This window comes from Nothobranchius furzeri, chromosome 1, assembly GCF_043380555.1.
Source record: "Nothobranchius furzeri strain GRZ-AD chromosome 1, NfurGRZ-RIMD1, whole genome shotgun sequence".
NCBI lineage: Eukaryota > Metazoa > Chordata > Actinopteri > Cyprinodontiformes > Nothobranchiidae > Nothobranchius > Nothobranchius furzeri.
Window position 1 is genome coordinate 96,359,252 of NC_091741.1, and position 21,320 is coordinate 96,380,571.

Sequence of the window (21,320 nt, forward strand, 5' to 3'; positions counted from 1 at the left end):
CAGTATGTGCAAAAATGACCCTTTACAGGGTTAATGAAAGGCCACCCAGCCCCTATCGCCCCCTGTGGCCAGAATATTCAATTCAGGTTTATTTATATAGCACCAAATCACAACAAGAGTCGTCTCAAGGAACTTAGACAAAATTGGGCTGATATAACCAGCGCTGCAGTCTGGTTCCACCACGTTTCATGCATGTTTTAGATCATGAACGCAGCAGATTTGTTTGATTTAGTGATGAAGTACTCCTGTAGACACTAAGGAAGGCTGGGAGATGTTTCAGCTGTGTTATGACCACCTGGCTTAAGGACAGCTAAATTCTGGGAAACGTAAGGATTCCGGACCTGAGGATGCTCCCGTCTTCGCAGACCTTAACAGAACCATGGACAGCTCCTCCCCAGCGGGTTTCTGCCGCTCACGGCTGCAGTGTGTCTATGCTGACATGAAGTGGAACTCGAGAGGAAGAAGGGAAGGAAGAGAGAGAGGAGCGAGCCGGAACTAAAACACAGAGACCAGACGCAGAAGACAAGACCCAGAGAGCGATAGCGTGGGATGATGACGCTTTGGAAGATTTACAAGGCTGACTGGAGCAAAAGAACCAGAGTTTTCAACGGGAGGCTGATAGATTCCTGAGCTGAGAAAGTGCCAGGTTTCCTGTAGTCCTCAGCTGAATGGATAAGTATTTCTGTTTTGGCGCAACACCGTTTCTTGTTTGTTCTGGTTGCGCTAGATGTACTTGGGTACATTCTCCCTGAGCAGCTTTAGTTTCTCTGTTAATTGATCTTTTGAGTTTTACTTCTAGGGAAGTTTTGAGTAAAGGCTCGAGTAAACTCTGCGTTCATCATGTTGGCTCGTTTTCCTTATGTTATTTAACTGAGGGTCTCTGATTCTTGTGAAGCAGCACTCTAGGAGAGAGTGAGCTGTTGAGTAGGAAAATTGTGTTTTGTATGAAAAACTGGCCTACTAAAAACATTTCCCTATAAGATATTTAAATTCTTGACCCCCTTTTGGGTTAGATTTAATTTTGTCACAAACTCATCCCGCTGACTTCTGTCCCATCATTCCTGCCACCAACGTGGCGGCTGACGTCATCACGCCGACACTACTTAAGGAAGTGCCGGCATTTCATTCATCACTCAGTCATTGTTCTCACCAGACTTTGTATCGAGTCTCCAGGCTTACCAGCCCTCTAACCCTCCATCCAAACCCTCAGGAGATAACCACGCTGGTTATTTCCATCACTCCGCATCTGGGCAACAGATCCTCTCAGTCACGCTTCAGATCTGCCAACGAACCTGACAGGATGACTGAGTCCCATTTTGATCCAGCGGAGTTCGCGTGTCTGCGTGTTGAAATACGGCATAAATGAACCAGCTCCGTGCCGTAGCTGATCGCCAAGCCACAAAGATTGAGTCTCTCACCGAGCTAGTTCTCCAGCTGTCCACCGCTCTGCAACGACAGACCACAGCCGTCACCGACAGGATGGAACCACACCTCAGCCTTCCAGAGAAGTGGGACGGATCCAGAGGATCCCCGGAGGGCATGCTGGCAACCCTGGCCATGACTTTCGAGTGCCAGCCGGCTCGCTACCCCACATCCTGCTCTCGTGTCGCCCTGCTGACCTCACTGCTGACAGGTCGAGCCGGTGAATGGGCGGCGGCTCTTTACAATCAGAAATCTCCTGCCTGCAATGACTATGAGACTTTTGTAAAGGAGATGAAAAAGACTTTTGTGCACCCCAGCAGCGAGGTCTCGGACGAGACTCGGCTGCTTCAGCTTCGCCAGGGCTCCCGGACGGCGGCTCAGTAAACCTCTCGCTTCCGGACAACAGCCACTCGGTTGAGGTGGGATGACGCCGCCCTAAAGGCCGTTTACCTGGAGGGATTGTTACCGAGAATCCGGGAGGGCATGATCGGGCATGAGGCCCCAACCTCCCTGGACCTGGCAGTGGATCTGGCTCTCCAACTGGACTGCTGCATCCTGAACCGGCCGAGCACCATGTCAGCCCCCGTACACACCAGGACGTCACCCCGCCAGCCGGCTCACCAACCGACGGAGGAGCCGATGCAGCTTGGACATCTTCCCCCTGAGGAACAGGCACGGCGCTATCAGGAGGGAAGATGCGCTTACTGTGGGGATTTGGGTCACCATCGTGGCACGTGCCCAAAACAACCGGGAAACGGTCCCTCCGGGTAGGAGTAGGGGCTGTCCCGCCCGGAGTTTCCACTTTTCCGGCTCCACACCGAACCACTCTCCCGGTCTCCCTCCACCTGGACCAAGGCCCAACCAGACTGGAGGCACTTTTAGACACTGGGGCTGCGGAGTGTTTTATCGATCACGGACTGGTTACTCGGCTCAAGATACCCCTCACCGCCCTCGACCGACCCATTCCCGTGACCTCTGTGGACGGCCGGCCCATCATGCCGTACCCTCTCACCCACCGAACCCAGGGTCTCCTCATGAGTATTGACCAACACCTGGAGACCCTCCACTTCCTGGTCATCCATGCTCCAGCTACGCCTCTCATCCTGGGTCATTCCTGGTTCTGCCGCCATGAGCCTCACATCTCCTGGTCCACCAGTAAGGTCCTGGCCTGGGGCACGGGTTGCCATAACCACCGGGGCTCCCCTGCACCTCGGACTGGAGCCCCTCCCACAGACGTAGACCTGACGCTCGTCCCTCCTCACTACCACGACCTCGCTCAGGTCTTCGTTAAAGAACCCACTACCAGGTTACCTCCTCATCAACCCTACGACCTGGAGATCAGGCTCCAGCCCGGCTACCCCCCCCCCCCCACCCCCCCCCACCCCCACCCCGTGGTCGCCTTTTCTCCTTCTCTCCGGCGGAGACCCGGGCTATGGACAATTATATAACTGATGCCCTCCAGAAGGGATTTATCCGTCCCTCAACATCCCCCGGGGCCGCGGGGTTTTTCTTTGTTAAGAAGAAGGAGGGAGATCTTCGGCCCTGTAGACTATCGAGGGTTAAATAAAATAACGATCCGGGACCGTCACCCTCTCCCTCTCATGGGCACCGCCCTGGATGGCATCACACAAGCCGCTGTGTTTACTAAACTGGATCTGCGCAGCGCCTATAACCTCATCCGTATTAAGGAAGGTGAGGAGTGGAAGACCGCTTTTATCACGCCCATTGGCCACTATGAATATCTGGTGATGCCTTTTGGCCTCTTCAACAGCCCCACCGTCTTCCAGCGGTTCATTACAGATGTGTTGAGAGACATGTTGGGCCGCTGGGTCTTTGTTTATCTAGATGACATCCTCATCTACTCCTGCACGGCCGAAGAGCACATCCGGCATGTTCGAGCTGTTCTGTCCCGCCTCCTGGACCATGGACTTTACTGCAAACTGGAGAAGTGTGCGTTTCACCAGGAGTCCACCTCCTTCCTGGGTTTTACCATCTCCTCCCGGGGCCTGAAGATGGACCCCCAGAAGGTTCAGGCAGTAGCTCAGTGGCCTCTACCCATGACCCTGAAGCAGCTGCAAAGCTTCCTGGGTTTCTCGAACTTTTACCGGAGGTTTATACGCAACTTCAGTTCCCTCGCAGCGCCACTGACCTCACTCACCAAAACCATCAATCAGCCTCGCCCTTTTCGCCTTACTCCAGAGGCTGTCCGTACTTTCCATGAGCTGGTCGGACGTTTCACTAAAGAACCCATCCTCCTCCACCCGGACCAGACCCGGCCCTTCGTCGTGGAGGTGGACGCCTCTGATGTGGGAGCGGGGGCCGTTCTCTCGCAACGGGGTCCAGACTCTAAGCTCCACCCATGTGCCTACTTCTCCCGGAAGTTTTCCCCCCACACAGCCGAACTATGGGGTCGGCGACAGAGAGCTGCTGGCTATAAAATGGGTGCTGGAGGAATGGAGGCAGTGGCTCCTGGGGACCACCGATCCCTTTCTGATCTGGACCGACCACCAGAATCTCATTCATCTTCAGTCTGCCCGCCAATGCAACCCTCGTCAGGCTCGGTGGGCCCTCTTTTTCGAGCCGTACAACTTCCATATCGCCTACCGGCCCGGCTCCAAGAACCTCAAGGCGGACGCTCTCTCTCGGCGTTTCGCACCAGATGCCGGCCCCCCGGAGCCTTGGACCATTCTACCGACTCAACGCTTCCTGGCCTCCCTCCAATGGCCGTTGGAGCAGTCCATACGGGCAGCACTTCCTGGCGATCCAGCGCCTCCGGAGACTCCACCGAACCTTCTCTACGTTCCCGCCTCCTGCCGACAAGAGGCACTCACGTGGGGGCATTGTTCACGGCTTGCGGGACATCAAGGACAAGCCCGTACCCTCCAGTTCCTCCGTCGGGCTCTCTGGTGGCCGTCCATGAGGAAGGACGTCCGCGAGTTCACCGCGGCATGTGATGTGTGTGCTCGCTCCAAGTCCTCCAACCGACCCGGCGCTGGAGAGTTACAGCCTCTCCCTTTGCCCAAGCAGCCGTGGTCACACATCGGGCTGGACTTTGTCACGGGACTGCCGGCGGTCGACCACCTGGACACCACATTGACTATCACGGACCGTTTCTCCAAGGCCGTGCACTTAGTGGCCCTGGCCGGCTTCCCCACTGCCAAGAGGACGGCCGAACTGCTCCTGGAACAGGTGGTGCGGCTCCACGGTTTCCCTCAGGACGTGGTTTCCGACCGAGGACCCCAGTTCGTCTCACGCATCTGGAAAGCATTCTGTCGCCTGGTCAGTGCTTCCACCAGCCTGTCCTCTGGGTACCACCCACAGACTAACGGTCAGACAGAGAGAGCTAACCAGCAGCTTGGACGCTACCTGCGCTGCTTCGCTTCGTCCCAGCCGACCACCTGGCCCCGCTTTCTCCTGTGGGCGGAGCTGTCACACAACCTCCAGACCTCCTCTGCCACGAGTCTGTCTCCCTTCGAGACCTGTTACGGGTACCAGCCTCCTCTGTTTGACCATCAGGTGCCCGAGGTGGAGGTCCCTGCTGCCCAGATGCTGGTCCGCCGCTGTCGGCTCGCCTGGATCCGGGCCCGTGCGGCCATCACCCGGGCCAACACGGAGTATGCCCGTCAGCATCGCCGCCGCCACCGGCCTGGCCCCGTCTTCCGGTCTGGCGACCAGGTGTGGCTCTCCTCCGCTAACCTGAGGATGCCGGCTGGCTCCCAGAAGCTCACTCCTCGCTTCCTGGGTCCGTTCCCTGTCCTCAGGGTCATCAATCCAGTCACCTACCGTCTGCGCCTCCCGGCTACTCTCCGGATCCACCCGGTCTTTCACGTCTCCCAGCTGAAGCCGGTGGTCTCCTCTCCTCTCCACCCTCCGCCGGCCCGGGTGCCTCCGCCCCGCGGGGTTGAGGCAGATCGCACCTACACGGGCCACAGGATTCTGGACGCTCGCCGCCGGGGATGAGGTTGGCAGTACCTCGTGGACTGGGAGGGGTACGGGCCTGAGGAACGCTCTTGGGAGCCCACGAGCTCATTTGTCGACCCTACCCTGCTGACTGACTTGTGGGCCCGCCGTCCTGGGACTTCGGGAGCCGTCCCTAGTGGGGGGGGTCCTGTCACGAACTCGTCCCGCTGACTTCTGTCCCATCATTCCTGCCACCAACGTGGCGGCTGACGTCATCACGCTGACACTACTTAAGGAAGTGCCGGCGTTTCATTCATCACTCAGTCATCGTTCTCACCAGACTTTGTATCGAGTCTCCAGGCTTACCAGCCCTCTAACCCTCCATCCAAACCCTCAGGAGATAACCACGCTGGTTATTTCCATCACTCTGCGTCTGGGCAACAGATCCTCTCAGTCACGCTTCAGATCTGCCAACGAACCTGACAAATTTTACACACATCAAACTAGTTTAGGCAGGTTCTATTTTGGTTCTTTGGTGTTCTAACCTTTATAATAATTTATCTAGGAAGAAGTGAAGCTCTCCAACTCTTTCTGGGCAGAATTGAGAAAAAAAAGATAACTATCTCTTTTGTACAAAATGCTTTGTCTCGTCTTGATTTATGTTACTGACTCTTGTTGCCAAGCACAAGGAATGTAACAAGCTGTTAGATTAAGGTGTTAAAACGACAAACGCATGGTGAGAAGTTTTGCTTTTAGTTCTACAAAGGGACACTAGGGAGTGCTAAAGGTAAGCCAAAACTGCCTAGTCTCCTTTTAACTCATTCACTGCCATTGACGACTAAAGTTGTCATTTGCATTTTTTTTTTTACTGTATGAGCATCAGAACACAAATCTCAGCCCTGAAGCCGATCTTCATCCGCATACGTCACATGTCACGTGATCAGGAAGCAGAACATCCATATGTTAGGAGATCGTTTTGGGCCGTTCCTGTGAAAAAGGTGAGGCGCAAACCGGAAAAGCGTCTGCCGATCACAATTCGACAACGGATTATGAAAAAACGGATAACGCTCGAAACACGTGGATTCTTCCTGATGTAAGAGGTGAGGCTCCTCTTTGTTTTGGTTGTTTTGGCGTCGACATCATCCTAGCGCGCAACGTTCTGTGATTCTTAAGAAAACAGTAAAAACGGTGAGAAACGCTGGCAGCGAAGGCCGTTAGCGATCAGGAAACAGCTGGCAGTGAATGAGTTAATTCCGCAGTCATATTTGATAACCAGTATTGTTTTTATTTTTTGTACAGTACAAAAATATTTTTTCCCTCTGATATTTAGTTGAGTCTCACAGAACATCTGAACTGTTTCAACTGAATGAGCAAAATAAAATACATAAATTAGCTCAGGGATGTTAGCCAACAATGACGAGGCAGCTTTTATTCCAACGTTTGAATATGAACAAATAAAAAAACACACTTCTTAATAGGTCATATGCAAATAATACATCTTTTCCTAAACAGCATCTTTATGTTGGCCACAGCTTTTTTAGCTGTGTGGGTATTTACCTGTAATACGTTGTGTTCTCTGGCTTCTGCTGAGGTAAAATATACCCTCCTCTGACATGAAGGTTAATGTGGCTCAGTGGTGTTGGCAGGCTGATCATTTCACCACGGACCCCAACATCCTTGGCCTATTGAAAACAAATATATTTATTCACTAAACCTGAACTACTGGACAAACAACAACAACAAATTAACTTCATTCAGCAACTGCATGGCTTTATTGTTATTATAGGTGTCTTTATTAACAATACTTAATACATTATTAAGCATTAATAAACACTAAAAATGAAGGATTAACAACTGCTTACTATTAACGTGAATAATAACAATGATGCATTACTAAGCAGCCTCCTCCCATCCTAACCGTAAGATCACTTAATAGTCAACAATAGTAATGTTAGTAAAGGGACCCGTATTGTAACATGTTACCATGTTATTAAAACATTCCCAACCAAAAGTTTAAGACCACTTGCAAATGGCCAAATATCTTATTTTGAATATTTTGATCTTAACAAGGTTCCAAGTAAAGCTTCAACATGAGATGAAAAGAAATGGTATTGAGACAAAACATGTTCTGAGTATGCCGTCTACTGAAAACAGTGCTTAAACTGAAACTGGTAGTTTCACAGCTGATGAAAAGTTTAACACCACTTGCCTCTAAAAGGCCAAATCTGTGCAAAAATGTCAATTCATTGTCATTTTCAGTCAGGCAGTCACAACGTCATTATGCTCTTATAGAAAAGGTAAAAAAAATATCCCTTTTTGAACGCGGTTTGGTTGTTGAACCGCATAAGCAGAGTCTCTCTCAGCATGTGGGATGCAGTGAGACAGTCCTTTGGAATTTCTTAAATGATCCTGATAAAAAAAAGTCAAGTGGAAGACCCAAAACTATACAGTACACCAGCACTGAGTCAATGGAAACAACTGTGTGTCCATCAAGAAACTGGACAATCTTTGACCCAGCTTGATGTTGTTACTGGTGCCGACTGCAGCCCCATTCACAATCAGAATTATTTTATTGTCAATGAGCCAGCGTCCCGGCACAACTAGATTACTGTTTCAGAATAACCCGTGCAAGACTTGACATTAAAACCACATTACAGAATCGGGCTGAACTTTGGGCATGCAGCCATTCACGGCGCTCCCATTTATGCAGACGGGGTTACGAGAGGACATGGGGGCATTACCCAGGGAGAAGAGCTGGGATTTCAGAAAAAAACACCTCAAACATAAAAGCATATATTGAGGCAATGACAAAATAGATCCACGAGAAATGGGTGGGAGAGGCGGGGGTTTCTCCTTTGCCAGCAAGGCGGTTTACAGCCATCCATAACCATGTATGTGTGTATAGTTAAACAATAGCTCTTGTATGGCTTTAATGAAATATCTAATCATGAAGTAAATGTTCATGTCTCACTTTGTCTCTAAAAGTTCAGTTGGGATTTATTGTCATTATCTTTTTTTAAGCATATTTTGAGTCATATTTGACCATTGACACACACTAACTAATCATTTAACAAAATCTTTTGTTGATTTTCTGACAGATACTTACCGTGTGATAGTCATACCAGCGTGCATTAGGAAGGTAGCCTTCCACCTCTCTGACTCCCTTTGAATGAAAAAAATCAGTAAACAGGAAATGTCACACACACACACACACACACACAAACAAACTACCTTTTCTTATCTAATCATGAGTTAAAACATGAAGATAAAACATGTAAATATTTGATATATTTATTTCTGTCCTGCAGGAGAAACGAAACACAAATAGTGCATGACATCATAAATACACCTGATCTAGAGCAGGAGTGATGAGTAGAGCAGGTCCCCACAGGAACTGTCTGTAAATGTCCCACGTAGCTTTGTCCTTCACAAACCTGACACACAAGAGTAAAGTCCATCAGGGCGGTTAAGAAAGCATTCACTAAGGTCAATCACACATCTTCAGTCCAGTTTTTCAAACACTTATTCTAGAATTCACTGGTTTGATGATGCTAACAAAAAACCACCAAATTAATTTCAGCTGTTTATTAAAAGCAGTTGTGGTCTTATAAAATATGTTGGATACATTTCTTGTTTTCCCCACTATGTCATGTTGGAGCTGTCAAAAGGAGGCCTGTCGGCCGTAGGTGAGCGCCTTGATCTATGTCCGTCCCCTGCTCCTGTGTCTCCTGTGTCTGTTTAGTTCATTGTTTGCACCTGCTTCTCGTTACCTGATTAGCTGCTCCTCATGTATTTAAACCTTGTCTGCTTTTGTGTTAGTTGTTGGATCGTCTGCTGTTGAACCCAAGTTGTCTCTTGATGTCTCCTGGGCCCTGACTTAAAGACTTTTTATGCTTTTCCTCCTACTTCTCCTATGGCTGCCTTCAGTGTGCTCTTACTCACCTACATTAGGATCTCACTCACCTCCACATCATGACAATTTTTATTTGATACCTCCTAAATCTTTCTGACACACAAGATAAAACTCAACTCAAGAATTTTTCAGATTTAAAATAAAAGTAGATTTTATTCGTTAAATAGAAAATGATAATTTTATCCACCTGCTTCATGGTTGGTTTGCAGGTGCTAAAGGTGTATTGAAACATTTGTATAATTGCTGGAATTAGCGATCAGTTAAAAAAGACCTCACGTTAAATGCTGTACACCAGTAAAAACAATGCAGCATAAATCCCTGGTTGTACCTAAAATCATTGATTTGGTGACAGAATCTAAAGCTGCAGGTCACGGGGAGCAACAGGTAGCTGTGTTGGTTGTTTTTTACTCACTCGTGTAACAGCGGTCTGATCACCGTGCTTCCTTTGGTGTGAGCCTCAAACATCAGTGTGTACAGGTACGGCAGGAGGGTGTAGCGGATGTTCAGGACTTTCTGGGAAGCAGCAGCAAAACTGTCATCCCAGGAAACCGGATCTTGTCTCTGACCAAAAGAAAAATACAAAGTTAGTGACCAAAGATGGATGGTGAGGTAGAATATTTGTTCATTAATATGTACTAAAAGAGGTTTTAGGCGTTCACATTTTGAGGTTAATGAGTTCTGCCTTTAATGCTTAATGTAAGATTGTTAGTGTTTCACAATAAGTGGTCATTATTGATTTGTGAAGCCTCTAACCGGGTTTCCTTTGCTGTTATGGTTGCGTGAGTATGGATAGAAAGCTCCAAGCTGCATCCAGCGAAGACACATCTCATAATCTGCTTTCTCAAAGAAGCCACATATATCTGCTCCAGTCTGAAGGACAAAGACAAATGTCTTCAGATGCAATCACAAGAAGCACTTTAAAACCAATGAGATGATTAAAGCTATAATGTCAAAACTGCTAAACAAGCTAGCTTAAAACATTTTTTCATGCCTCTTAACCATAGACTGTACATAACATACACAGCTCTTAACATTCTAACAAAGTGTAGCTATGTTGTGTACTGGCCACTAGATGGCAGACTGTTCATCTCCTGTAATCAAGTCTCAGTGGCTAAAGTAACTGCTCCCTGCTTTTCCTACCTAATACAAAACATAACAAGCTATAAATATTCACATAGAAATAGCAAAGTGTTTTTTTTAACTTCAACCAATAACACGGCCCGGTCCAAAACCAACAATTAGACCATCCAGTTGTCTGTCTCAGCAAACCACTGCACTTCCACATACCTGGGTCCTCCACTCATTACAACACACTCGCATGTTTGGCAGCAGAACACTGCTGAGGATCTCTGCTCAGTAATATCAGAGAAGGAGAAACAGCCAACTGCTACCGCTTCAACTTTAGGACAAATTACCAGAATCCCAAAAAGATAAGCACTATTTGAAGTCACTGACACCAAAAGATGTTTGGACCTGGTGTTTAGCACTATCTGGTTTACTGTGGCAATGTGGGTTTCTGGTATCAGGCGGCTGGGCCTTGGGATGATGCAAGCAGGAGGGGTGAGAGCTCTGTGTTTATTATTACAAGCTAGAAAACGGTTTTGCAGATTCAGTAAAGCAGCTTTAAATATGATTTTTTTTTAATGTTTTTTGGCATGTTGTGTTAATGTCACTAGGTTTTAGGGTTGTCACGATACTAAAATTTCAAACTCGATTCAATACTGGAAAAAAACTCGATACTCGATTTCGATACTATTTAAAAACACCAATTTATTGACCAAGTTTATTCAAAAAATAACATTCCTCAATTTATATTGCAAAAATTAAATGTTAAGAATTAAGTTTGTAAAGTGCTTAAACCTTTCAAGTATCAGCATTTTTTAAAATGTGCATACAAAAACTGGCGAAAGTTAACACTTTAAATCATGACTTGTCTCACTATATACACACTATTTGCAGAGTGATGTTTTGCTGCTTAAACTCTGTTTAAGGTGCATTTTTGTCATAAGATGTAATGCCATATGTTTAGTTCTGTACTTTTCAACAACTCTGTTGGTCAATAAAGGGAGAAAACGAATCTCTCCACAGTAGGACAAAGGTACATCTACCGGTAATCTTAATAAAAACAGATTGGCGCACGGCAGTGACGTCATTAAAAGCACTGGTTAGATTAGCCGCAGCGAGTCTGTTCACGCCTAGAAATCCCAGACTCGCTCCAAACGAACAGGGGAATCATGTTAATGATTCCTAACCCCCAAATTCCACTACCTCCGCTCCGCTACGACACGAATGCCGGAGCGAAATCGGTCCCGTTGTAGTCAATCAGAGCAATTCCACTACTGCGGCCGTGCTCCGGCAGTGTGGCGCAGTGCGCCGCTCTCTGTTCCGGCGTCCGGCAAAAATAGAATCGATCCTATTTTCGCCGGACGCCGGAGCACCTCCGCAGTAAATGGACAGAAATCACAACTGCCCAACAGGAAAAGAAACAAGCACAACTTCCGTTTTTCACAATAAATCGATAAACAAAAGGCGTTTTTTGTTTCATATGCTCAGGTTTAACAACTTTTAACAACTATCAATGGCGGCTGAAGTTTAAATGCACAAAAGTAAGCCATAAATACAGTTTCCACTATCAAAGTAGTCACACTTTGTTGATCCAAACACTGCTAATCTCTCAACACAAATGATGGGCAGATTAAAAAGTTCATGCCGATGCTTCTCCCACACAACGGGTGTTTGGATCTAACTTCCGCGTTTATTGCTCGGACTGTATCGCAAGATCTCGAAAGTCCCGCGCATGCTTGTTTGCGCACCTCAGGTCTCCGCACCGGAGCGGAGCCGTTGTAGAGCGGGTACCAGTAAAAATTTAGTTCGGAAGCGAGCGGCTGCGGAAGGCGGGGGCGGAGCGGAGAAGAGGTAGTGGAATTTGGGGGTAACAAAACCTTTCGACATTGAGATGTTTTGGTGCAGATAATGTCTTATTTCGAGGCTGCACCATGGTTGCCCGTCCGCACCCGTTATATGGATATACACTGATGGCGATTCGCCGATGGATCTAAATACCCCGGGGAATCCAAGCAGCACCAAAGTTGTCAGCGTGAGTAAACAAACGTACTGCATGCTAGAAATTAAGCCCGGGTTGCAATAAACGGGAGTTTTCCTTTAAGCACATAAGCATGAATATACAACTACGTGTCGGACTTGGTATGCTAATTAAGTTGGGCTGTGAAGCGCCTCCCAAATTCGCTGTTTATGTTTTTGTTTATTTATTTGGCAGACAAAACTTGGATCGGAGACAACTCGCGTGGGAAATTGCAATGTAGCCATGCGGCGTCTTCTTCTGTTTGTCTGGGAGGCGGAGGCTGCTTTACGGCATCTGGCTGTCGTGCGTGTCGGTGTACTTGAAGAAGGCTGTGTATAATAGTCCATAATATCGATACCACAGGGATGGATTATCTAATTTAGATACCACTTTTAGTATCGATTTATATCTAGGTATCGATTTTTTTGACAACACTACTAGGTTTAATGAAAATAGTTTTTGTCAAATGGTAAAATGGTTGTCAGATTGTATTATTAATGTACTCAAGGAGAATTTAAAAGCAGCAAAAAGCTATTGAAAGAGGAAACTGTAAGAATACACTGGACAAGGTCAAACAAAACATTTCTGTTGAAGAGTCCAACTTAGAGGTCTATTGTACTTAGGCACAAATGAAATAGGCCATGAAAACTGAAAACAGGTGTTGATACTTACATAAGAGATCCCAAACAGACTAAACTCCATCATACCTGCAGGATGACAAAGAAGAGAATGTTTCTGACCTAGCCTGGCAAGCCAGACTAAATAAATGTATTATTTAGTCTGGCCATGCTCCATTGACAGCTCTCGGTTGTGGGGCGGGTTCTACCGTTGTCTTTCAAATGATCTCCACATTCCACTGGACAATGAATGTGACATACTCTTGTTTCACTCTGTTGCATCATCCCACCCACCAGGCATATAGAGTGCCCTGATTGGCCCACAAAGCGGATAAAGCTCTGATTTGTTCACTAAGCAGATAGAGCACTATGATTGGCCCACCATTATGGACCAATCACAGCTCTTTATGTGTTTGAAACCCCTCTAGAGAGCTGTGATTGGCTAGCCAGAGTCCTGGTAGGAGCTGCTGAGGTTCCAATGGAGCATGCCTAGACCATTCTTTGCAAAGCAAGAATTTGGTCTAGTTCACTAGGCTATTTTTGACCCGTTCTTGTAGATCTCTATTTCTATCAGCCTGGCGTCAGGAGAGTAAAAAAATGTATTAATGCATCTACAGATACCTATAATAGATTTGACCAGCTGATCCCAGCGGGAAAAATTGTCCCCCAGCCAGTGACCGGCCCATTTTCCGCTGGAGGGATAAGTCGACCTGGTCACCACAACTCCTCGTTTACCCGTCACACTCAGCAGAGCGCTGCACAGAGAGGAGACACTTAGACATTTGTCTTAGAGTTAAATAACAAAAGATACAGAAACAGATGAAAATGCATTTACTCAAAGGAGGGTTTGGTGTGGGACCATCCATACAGGTTGTGGACGTCGTAGTGCCGCACTTTCCTCCCATTGTTAAGAATCTGTTCACTGTTCATGCAAAGTGTCTTGTGGTTTAAACCAAGGTGTTTGGACTCCAGGGCTTAAGATACACACACACACACACACACACACACACACACACACACACACACACACACACACACATAAAATGATTTCGTGGGTTATTTTCTTGTTACTGTTAAAGTGTGAGGACACAAGAGGGACAACAGGTCGGCGTGTTTCTTACGTGGCATGTACGGTGGGTTCTCTAGTAGAGGGTCACCCAGACACTTCCCTCCAACTGTTCCATGAACAAAACTAGCAGGTTCATTCATGTCCTGTAGATGAAGACAGATGTTATAAAATGAAATCCTGACAGACTTAACTGAAGGCAACTGGACACCCAGTTTGGGAAAGGTTTTTAAAAGAGAAGCTTAAAGTCTTCGAGAATCAGATAAGGAGTCTAATTGCCTTTGTTTAAAATTTCTGGGCACCACTGAAATATTTTGTCCTCCAGTGAATAAACTCACAATCCAAAGGCCATCAAACTTCATGATGTTATTGTAGAAATCCAGGATTTCTTTCTGCCACCATGTGGCTGTTTGGGTTCGGAAAAAGTCAGGGAATGCTGTGTACGCCCTGTAGATCTGAAAATGGAATGGCCACGAGATTAATGAAAGAAATAATGAAAGCTGATAAAGCTCAGGCTATAATACACACCAATCAGCTACACCATTAAAGCCGCTTGCCTACCATTGGGTGTTCCGACTGGTCAGAGCACTGACAAATGAAGCATTTTACCCTGAGATTTAAATGATGTCGCTGATTCTTTCATCCCCACTTGTAGTATTTATATTTTAATACATCGTTAGCTGTACAGCAAGAAGGTGAATATGTAAAATATTTTACCTCTACTTGGGTGTCCCAGTCAAGATTTTCATCTACATCTACATTTGGGAGATCGGGCCATACCTGGAGACCCGTCACAAATTAAATATGTAAAAGTCATCATGCTACCTTTTAAAATATCTATCAATAAATACATAAGAGATATTTAAAGTTTGTATCATAATCAGTATTCTCACCTTTCCCCAAACAATGTCATCTTTAAGATGTTTGGGCCATTTGATGAAGACATCAGCTGCTTGTCCTCTTTCAAAAGCAGGGTATCTGGTCTCATTGCCTGAAATCGCTGGATCCTAAATTAAATCCCACACATAAACGTATTGTAGGCATACCACTATTTCAGTCATGCACATCTAAAACTGAATCATCATTATTGCTGACAATAACAACGCTTTGTAAGTCCGAAGCTTTTATTCTCACGTGTGCAACTGTAACATTTTGCACATTTCAGGTCAGACATAAAAAAGTGTTGTCCCTTGTGCACATTATGATCACATTTACCAGAATAAAGATGAACCGCATGCCTTCGTTTCTCATTGAGTCCACCACAGCTGGGAGACCTGCAAACTCTGAGTCCAGGACAAAGTCAAGCTGACGCTCCATGTAATCGATGTCTGCATACTGCACGTCCTGCAGTAGATGCAATGAACGCATTATTTTTCTGGCCAAACAGTCCGCTCCACATTCAGCTAGTAGACATCAGTTACAGGACAAAACTGAAAAATTATCATTTTTATGCATGGTGCTGTTTATATTTTAAACTGAAGGTGTTGGAACTCACATAGGGAATACCAGCTGCCCTCATGTCTTTGTAGAGACTTTTAATTTCTGAGTCATTAGCGTATCCATAGCGACAGAGCTGGAACCCAAGGGACCAGTAGGCTGGTAGAACAGGTCGTCCAATCAGCTGAGGTCAGGGATCAACAAGCAACCAAATTATTTCAGGACGGGGGGTAGCAACAGCATGTTCATTTTCGTGTTCTTACATGAGCTGAGTGAAAAAGATTATTTAAGGAACCCCTTTCTGCTTCAAATCTACAGTAAAACACACACACACACACACACACACACACACACACACACACACACACACACATAAACCTTACAGCTGTGTACTCCTGCACAACCATCTCAGGTGTGGGTCCCAGAACCATGTAGAAATCCAGGATGCCTCCGACTGTACGGAAGGTTAAAGCTGGAGTTGGCTGAAAAGTCACATCTGGACACAACAATAAGAATAAATCCTTCCTGTTGAAGGGCTTCAGCTAGAAACAACATTTTACTCAATTTATAAATATGCTCTGATTCATCGCTTTACTGTGACTGTGTGTACACACGAGGTAAAAATATGTGGTGCATGAAAAAGCATCCATGTGTAAAAGTGTTCACAAGTGCGCCATTTCTCACCCATAGCATTACTGTTGAGCAGCAGGACCCCGTGGGCGTCGGCTGTGTCCTCAAGGCCCATGTAGAAGGGATGAACCCCATAACAGTTCATTTTGTACTGAAGCAGAAAATAAATGTTTTTATTTTTAGAAACTGGGTGGAAATAGAAAGAAGGTGTAGGAGCAGACAGGGCACAAAGAAGAGAGGGAAACTCAGAAATCATACTATAAGTCATGGTTGCATCCTGATCCATCAGCTCTTTGTAAAATGTCAGTTCAGTGATTCTGACGACTTCTAATTAGTTAATTTACTCGTGTAGATCTGTGAAATACGAACTGAATCGTTTCCATAAGTTTGTTTGCATGTAGACCTGCTGTGATTTAGAGTCGGTGGTACTTACGCCTGGGGGCTGGTCCTTGGAGAACATACCCCAGGTGTGATAGTTGAGATCGTGTTTAAAAGTGGGATGTTCCGTTTCTCCAAAGCCGTAGATGAACTTGGATGGCAGGCGAGTCGACACTTGGATGAACATGTCTGAAAAGGTAAAGCCTGGTACCGAGGAGTCCCAGCTGAGGAAGGACACTCACAATAACTACAAGGCCTATGAGAGTTAATTTGCTTTATAACAATAATGTTTCCACAACTTTAGAATATAGATTTCTTTTTTGCCCTTTTTAATAGCAACACCAATGTCATCAACATGATCTCCCAACTGGGAAATAAGGGGAGAATAAAATGCATGTTTATGGATTTTCATGAATCATGCTATTTAAAAACTACTTATTGTTAAAGGATGAGATTTTCTGAGCCAGAATTCTACTGGTTTGTCTTCAGATCTTGGTATTTTACCTGCAGCATACAAAAAACTGTCTGATGTGCTGATCAGGAGGTTCAGCGGGATCCGTTCTAACTACTTTTGTTAAGGAAGTACTCACATCTTGGTTCCTGTGCTCCTCCTGATGACCTGGATGCCAAACGGTTTATTGCTTATTAAAACCTTGTAAAGCCTTTTGTTCTCATCAGTCTCGGGAGCATCAGGAGTGGACAATGGCACAGGCACCTCAAAGCGATCTGAGGTCGGGTCCCAGATCTGGACATGAATAAATAATCATGTATCTGTGAGAGGAACAGGACATGTCCTAAAAGAAGAAAACAGTACAAGAACCCACCTTGAACTGGAGCAAGTCACTCGTATGATATCGAATCTCAACACGGAGGTTGTTAATGTCTGGCGAGTCAGGACGAGCACTAATCCTGTGTTTCACGTTCCGAGTGATGTCCACCATGATGCCAGAATCAGTTTCTGTGGCTGCCGTGACAACATAGCCATAGTCTTTTGGGTAGAAGCACCATGGGACACGTTCAGTGCTGCTTGGCTAAATGAGAGAAATTAAAAAATGATGAAAACATTCAGAGGATGGAAGTACTTGAACATGTACACCATTCTCACCTTCCAGATGCAGCCTCTGCTCTTGCATTTAGCTTCATCTGCATTCTCTTCAGGATGGCAGTTAAAACGCTGAAGTTCTTCATCCTCCATGTCCCACCGAACCAGATAGGTCTCCCCTAGAGTCAAAGACAGACCGTGGAGGAAAAGGACCTGAGCAGAATGAAGAGAGCATCACCAAACGCTGTTGAGATAATTTTATGAGGTAGCTTCGTTAGAAGGAATATTACCTCTTTGGCTCCATCATGGTATATGTTGGTGTTTGGCAGCACTGTGGTTGCACCTAAGTGACTCCCTGTGTTAACATGAGTCACAGAGACAGATGTGGGAGGATGAGGCACCCCGAGAACAGTGATGTTCTCAAATTTGAGGTTGTTTGGGTCTTTGTATCCAGCTTTGGTCACCTGCATGGTCAATACTCCCTGAGAGGTGGCAGATACTCAGGTTAGAAACATGTAAAGCTGCTTCAGCTTCTTACAATCTAATTTTATAAAAAATAAAATAAAAAACGACACGTCGTTTTAATTATGTGAAAACAATGTTGAGAAATGTTTTGAAATTTTGTTACTTGATTCAACAAAGATTTATCATCACATCATAAATGAAGAGTTTGTGACTTTAGTCTGAAGAGAAGACACGATCGTATCTGAGGAATACTCACATAGATCACAGAGAACTTATAGTGGATGTAGTTTCCATTATTAACTGTATCTGTAAAAGATTAATGAAATGAAATTAGATTTTTAATAGACTTCCACCTTTGGGAACTTGTTTAAAGGGTTTTTAACTTTTCTTGCATTTGCCTCCTTTTCCTAAAACAGACCTTTTCACTCTTACTTCAAGGCAGCATGTTTGAATGTTTAGAACAGATAAAATCTCAGAGTCTCATTTAAAAACAACAATGTTAATGTCTTCATTTTTGTTTATGTTGTTGTCAAAACTTTAATGAAACCATTAAATGGGCAGAAAACCGGAATACAGGATGTTAGTATGGAAGAGGGACGTTTATGTGGCGTTGTGTGCCAAGAGGAGGTTAGGACCCAAAGATGCAGAGATTCCAGATGACACAGGGTTGGTAGAATTAACGTAAAAATCCTTAATTAAAGAATAAATCCAAAAATGGCAGGGAGCCAAAAACCAAAATCAAAAAGTACTAGTAACAAAACCTAGAGATATCCAAGAACGTAAGAAACCAAGAGATACAAAAAATCTAGAGAGGCGAAGGAGACAAGGGTGAGACAAACAATGACCCAACACCACACGGAGACGCAGACAGGGTTAAATACACTGGGGCAGGATGAGTGGGAGATGAGCTGCAGGTGCGTGGGGAGAGAAACCTAGTGAAATCAATTAACGGATCAGGGAGAGGAAAGTGAGCAGAGGAGGGGAAACTAACATAAATAACCTAAGAGCAAAAACAAAACCTAAAGACAAGAGCAAGCTAAATAATCAATGTTCTAAGGAGGAAGGAGAACTACAAAAACCGGTGGAGAAAGAAACACACTAATTAAATGAAAAGCTGAACCTTATAGAAAAACTGCAGAGGGGTGACTAGGGGAGACCAACGGGAGCACAGGACCTGGGAGGGATAACCTGGAGGGGCTGCAGACCAGGGGACACATGAGGAACACAAGGAGACACATGAGGGAGACACAGACGCAGACCATGACAGTTTATTTTGCCCGGAGTATTTCTGTTCCAAAACCATGAAGGAAAAAACACTCATGAATGGGGCAAAACTATGTCTTGGAGTCCATTTTTTACTTAATCAAAGTAGAGCCTTGAACCCTAATCGAATAAGTAATTATCTTGCTTAACCCATTCACATTTAAGATTAACAATATGTTATTAAAATGCTGTAATGTAGTCACACATTCTAACTATTCCATCAATACATTTTTATTCAGAGTTAAAATCTATTATTTGGATCCACTTCGTTTTTCTAGATTGTTATTATTTTTGTTGTTATTTCTTTTCTTCTTCCTTTCCTCTTGATGTGCTCCTGTGACGAGTGAATTTCTTTAATGTGGGACTAATAACGTCTATTCTATTCAATTATTTTTTATTCTATTCACATGTTAACAGTTAGTCTGAGCTGAAAGAAGAGTAACTCTAACACACATCAGTTCACAGATTTGTAATTTAAAGGTAGGATTTTCTGAGAAACTGTGTAATACTTGTTCTTTTTTAAATACGATCGGCCACTCTGAGCTGCAAATGCTGAATGTGAAAAAAGTCTTCAGCCCTTGTGGATGGTAAACAGATGGGAAAATGATTGAGTCAGAAAAGGCCATGCATTTGTCACAGTGTACATTAGCAATCACGGACTCACCCATCTTGGAATTTGATCGCGAAGGGCTGTGTTGATGTAGCATCAGAGAGACAACAGAGTGTGTCTCGACTAATAGAAGCTAATCTTTAGCAATCCCACAACATGGTGGAACAGATTTGAGCTTGTTTGATTATTTGAGATAACACAAGAGCGAATGAAAGAGGGGGAATTGTTGCATTGCTGTAAGCCAATAAGAGGCAAGATGTTTGCATATCATGAACATTAATAAGTAAAGCAAAACATTCCAGCTGCTTTCCATCCTCTACTCCCCTGACAAATGTCTACCTCTGAAGCAAAAACGCAAGAACTCTTTCTACAGAAAATAACTCAAAAGGCATTTGTTAATACCACAGGAATAAAAAGAAAAATGTGTGACTCCCTGAAAGCGGACACACTATAAGCTACACAGTTGCTTAGGTTAAAAAAACATGTTTATGAAGGAGTAGAGCTACTGCTCCTTTATTATTGACTATCAAAGAAGTGTTTCTATCATAATTTCCTTGGTTGTGACATCACAATAAGGGACTTTTTTTACCGGCTCATTTAGGCACATGATTCCTAAATGTAACAGTGAAAGAAAATGGATGGATGTTTTTATTCGCGTTTGGCGTGTTTATAGAGGCAGTATAGGCCCACATGGCAGCACAAAGGATGCAAAAGGTGAGTTTTGTCTGCTTTTAAATATTTAGCAATTTTGTTTATTCTGTGTGAGCTTGTTTAATCCAATAGACATGTTATTACCATAAGATTATGGCCAGATGGCAGGAAGAGCCTGTTTGCAAATAGCTATTCAGAGATTTAGGATTCAACTAAAAGTAAGTTAGTACAACTGATGGTGTAAAAATGTGTTTGCGTGAACCATGCACACCATGCATGAGAAAACTGTTACTAATTTTTATGCTCAGCTGTCTAACTTGAGGTTTACACTTCCCCTTTGTGGCTCTGGGCCGTGTGGGAAATGGGCTGTTGAACTTTCCTTTACGTCGTAAAAAAGGTTTGAGTACACATCGGTGCCTAAAATACAACCAGACTTTGTTTAAACTGACAGAGATGGTGATACCTCGAGAATCTCCATCATCCCAGAAAAGCTCTCCAGCTGCCTGGTTGTTGTCGTCAAGAGCGATGACCAACCCCATGGGGTTGCTACGACTACAGAAGTGGACAACAACATGACCAACAAACACATCTGTGCACAAATACTTACAAAGGTACAGTGTGTGTGTGTGTGTGTGTGTGTGTGTGTGTGTGTACCTGTGTGTAGTAGTGACTTCAGGTCTCTGTGTGGGGAGGACAGCACCACCTCTGATGTGTAATCCAAGCTTGTCAGCTGGTAGATACATATCAACATGCTTTCTGCGATCTGTCAATCGTTCCATCTAATTTATCAGACAAATTAATATTCTCAATAAGTAAGTTTGTTCATCTCTGCTGTTTAACGTTG

General features: G+C 44.9%; 1 protein-coding gene across 4 annotated transcripts in view; it reads right to left on the bottom strand.

Moving 5' to 3' along the window:
* Positions 1 to 21,320, bottom strand: part of LOC107374472 (sucrase-isomaltase, intestinal) — a 66,782-nt gene that overhangs the window by 1,895 nt on the left and 43,567 nt on the right. For all 4 annotated transcript variants that reach the window (XM_070552144.1, XM_070552142.1, XM_070552149.1 and 1 more), the window contains 24 exons: positions 21,131 to 21,255; positions 20,940 to 21,028; positions 18,209 to 18,258; positions 17,778 to 17,969; positions 17,551 to 17,700; positions 17,270 to 17,476; positions 17,036 to 17,190; positions 16,501 to 16,669; positions 16,122 to 16,218; positions 15,821 to 15,933; positions 15,496 to 15,621; positions 15,216 to 15,344; positions 14,894 to 15,007; positions 14,718 to 14,780; positions 14,339 to 14,455; positions 14,056 to 14,146; positions 13,770 to 13,908; positions 13,556 to 13,689; positions 12,990 to 13,024; positions 9,989 to 10,105; positions 9,648 to 9,796; positions 8,672 to 8,756; positions 8,429 to 8,485; positions 6,880 to 7,004 (listed from right to left, as the gene is read on the bottom strand). In XM_070552144.1, coding sequence (XP_070408245.1) covers positions 6,880 to 7,004; positions 8,429 to 8,485; positions 8,672 to 8,756; positions 9,648 to 9,796; positions 9,989 to 10,105; positions 12,990 to 13,024; positions 13,556 to 13,689; positions 13,770 to 13,908; positions 14,056 to 14,146; positions 14,339 to 14,455; positions 14,718 to 14,780; positions 14,894 to 15,007; positions 15,216 to 15,344; positions 15,496 to 15,621; positions 15,821 to 15,933; positions 16,122 to 16,218; positions 16,501 to 16,669; positions 17,036 to 17,190; positions 17,270 to 17,476; positions 17,551 to 17,700; positions 17,778 to 17,969; positions 18,209 to 18,258; positions 20,940 to 21,028; positions 21,131 to 21,255 — 2,828 coding nt within the window. The remainder of the gene's footprint in view (positions 1 to 6,879; positions 7,005 to 8,428; positions 8,486 to 8,671; positions 8,757 to 9,647; positions 9,797 to 9,988; positions 10,106 to 12,989; positions 13,025 to 13,555; positions 13,690 to 13,769; positions 13,909 to 14,055; positions 14,147 to 14,338; positions 14,456 to 14,717; positions 14,781 to 14,893; positions 15,008 to 15,215; positions 15,345 to 15,495; positions 15,622 to 15,820; positions 15,934 to 16,121; positions 16,219 to 16,500; positions 16,670 to 17,035; positions 17,191 to 17,269; positions 17,477 to 17,550; positions 17,701 to 17,777; positions 17,970 to 18,208; positions 18,259 to 20,939; positions 21,029 to 21,130; positions 21,256 to 21,320) is intronic.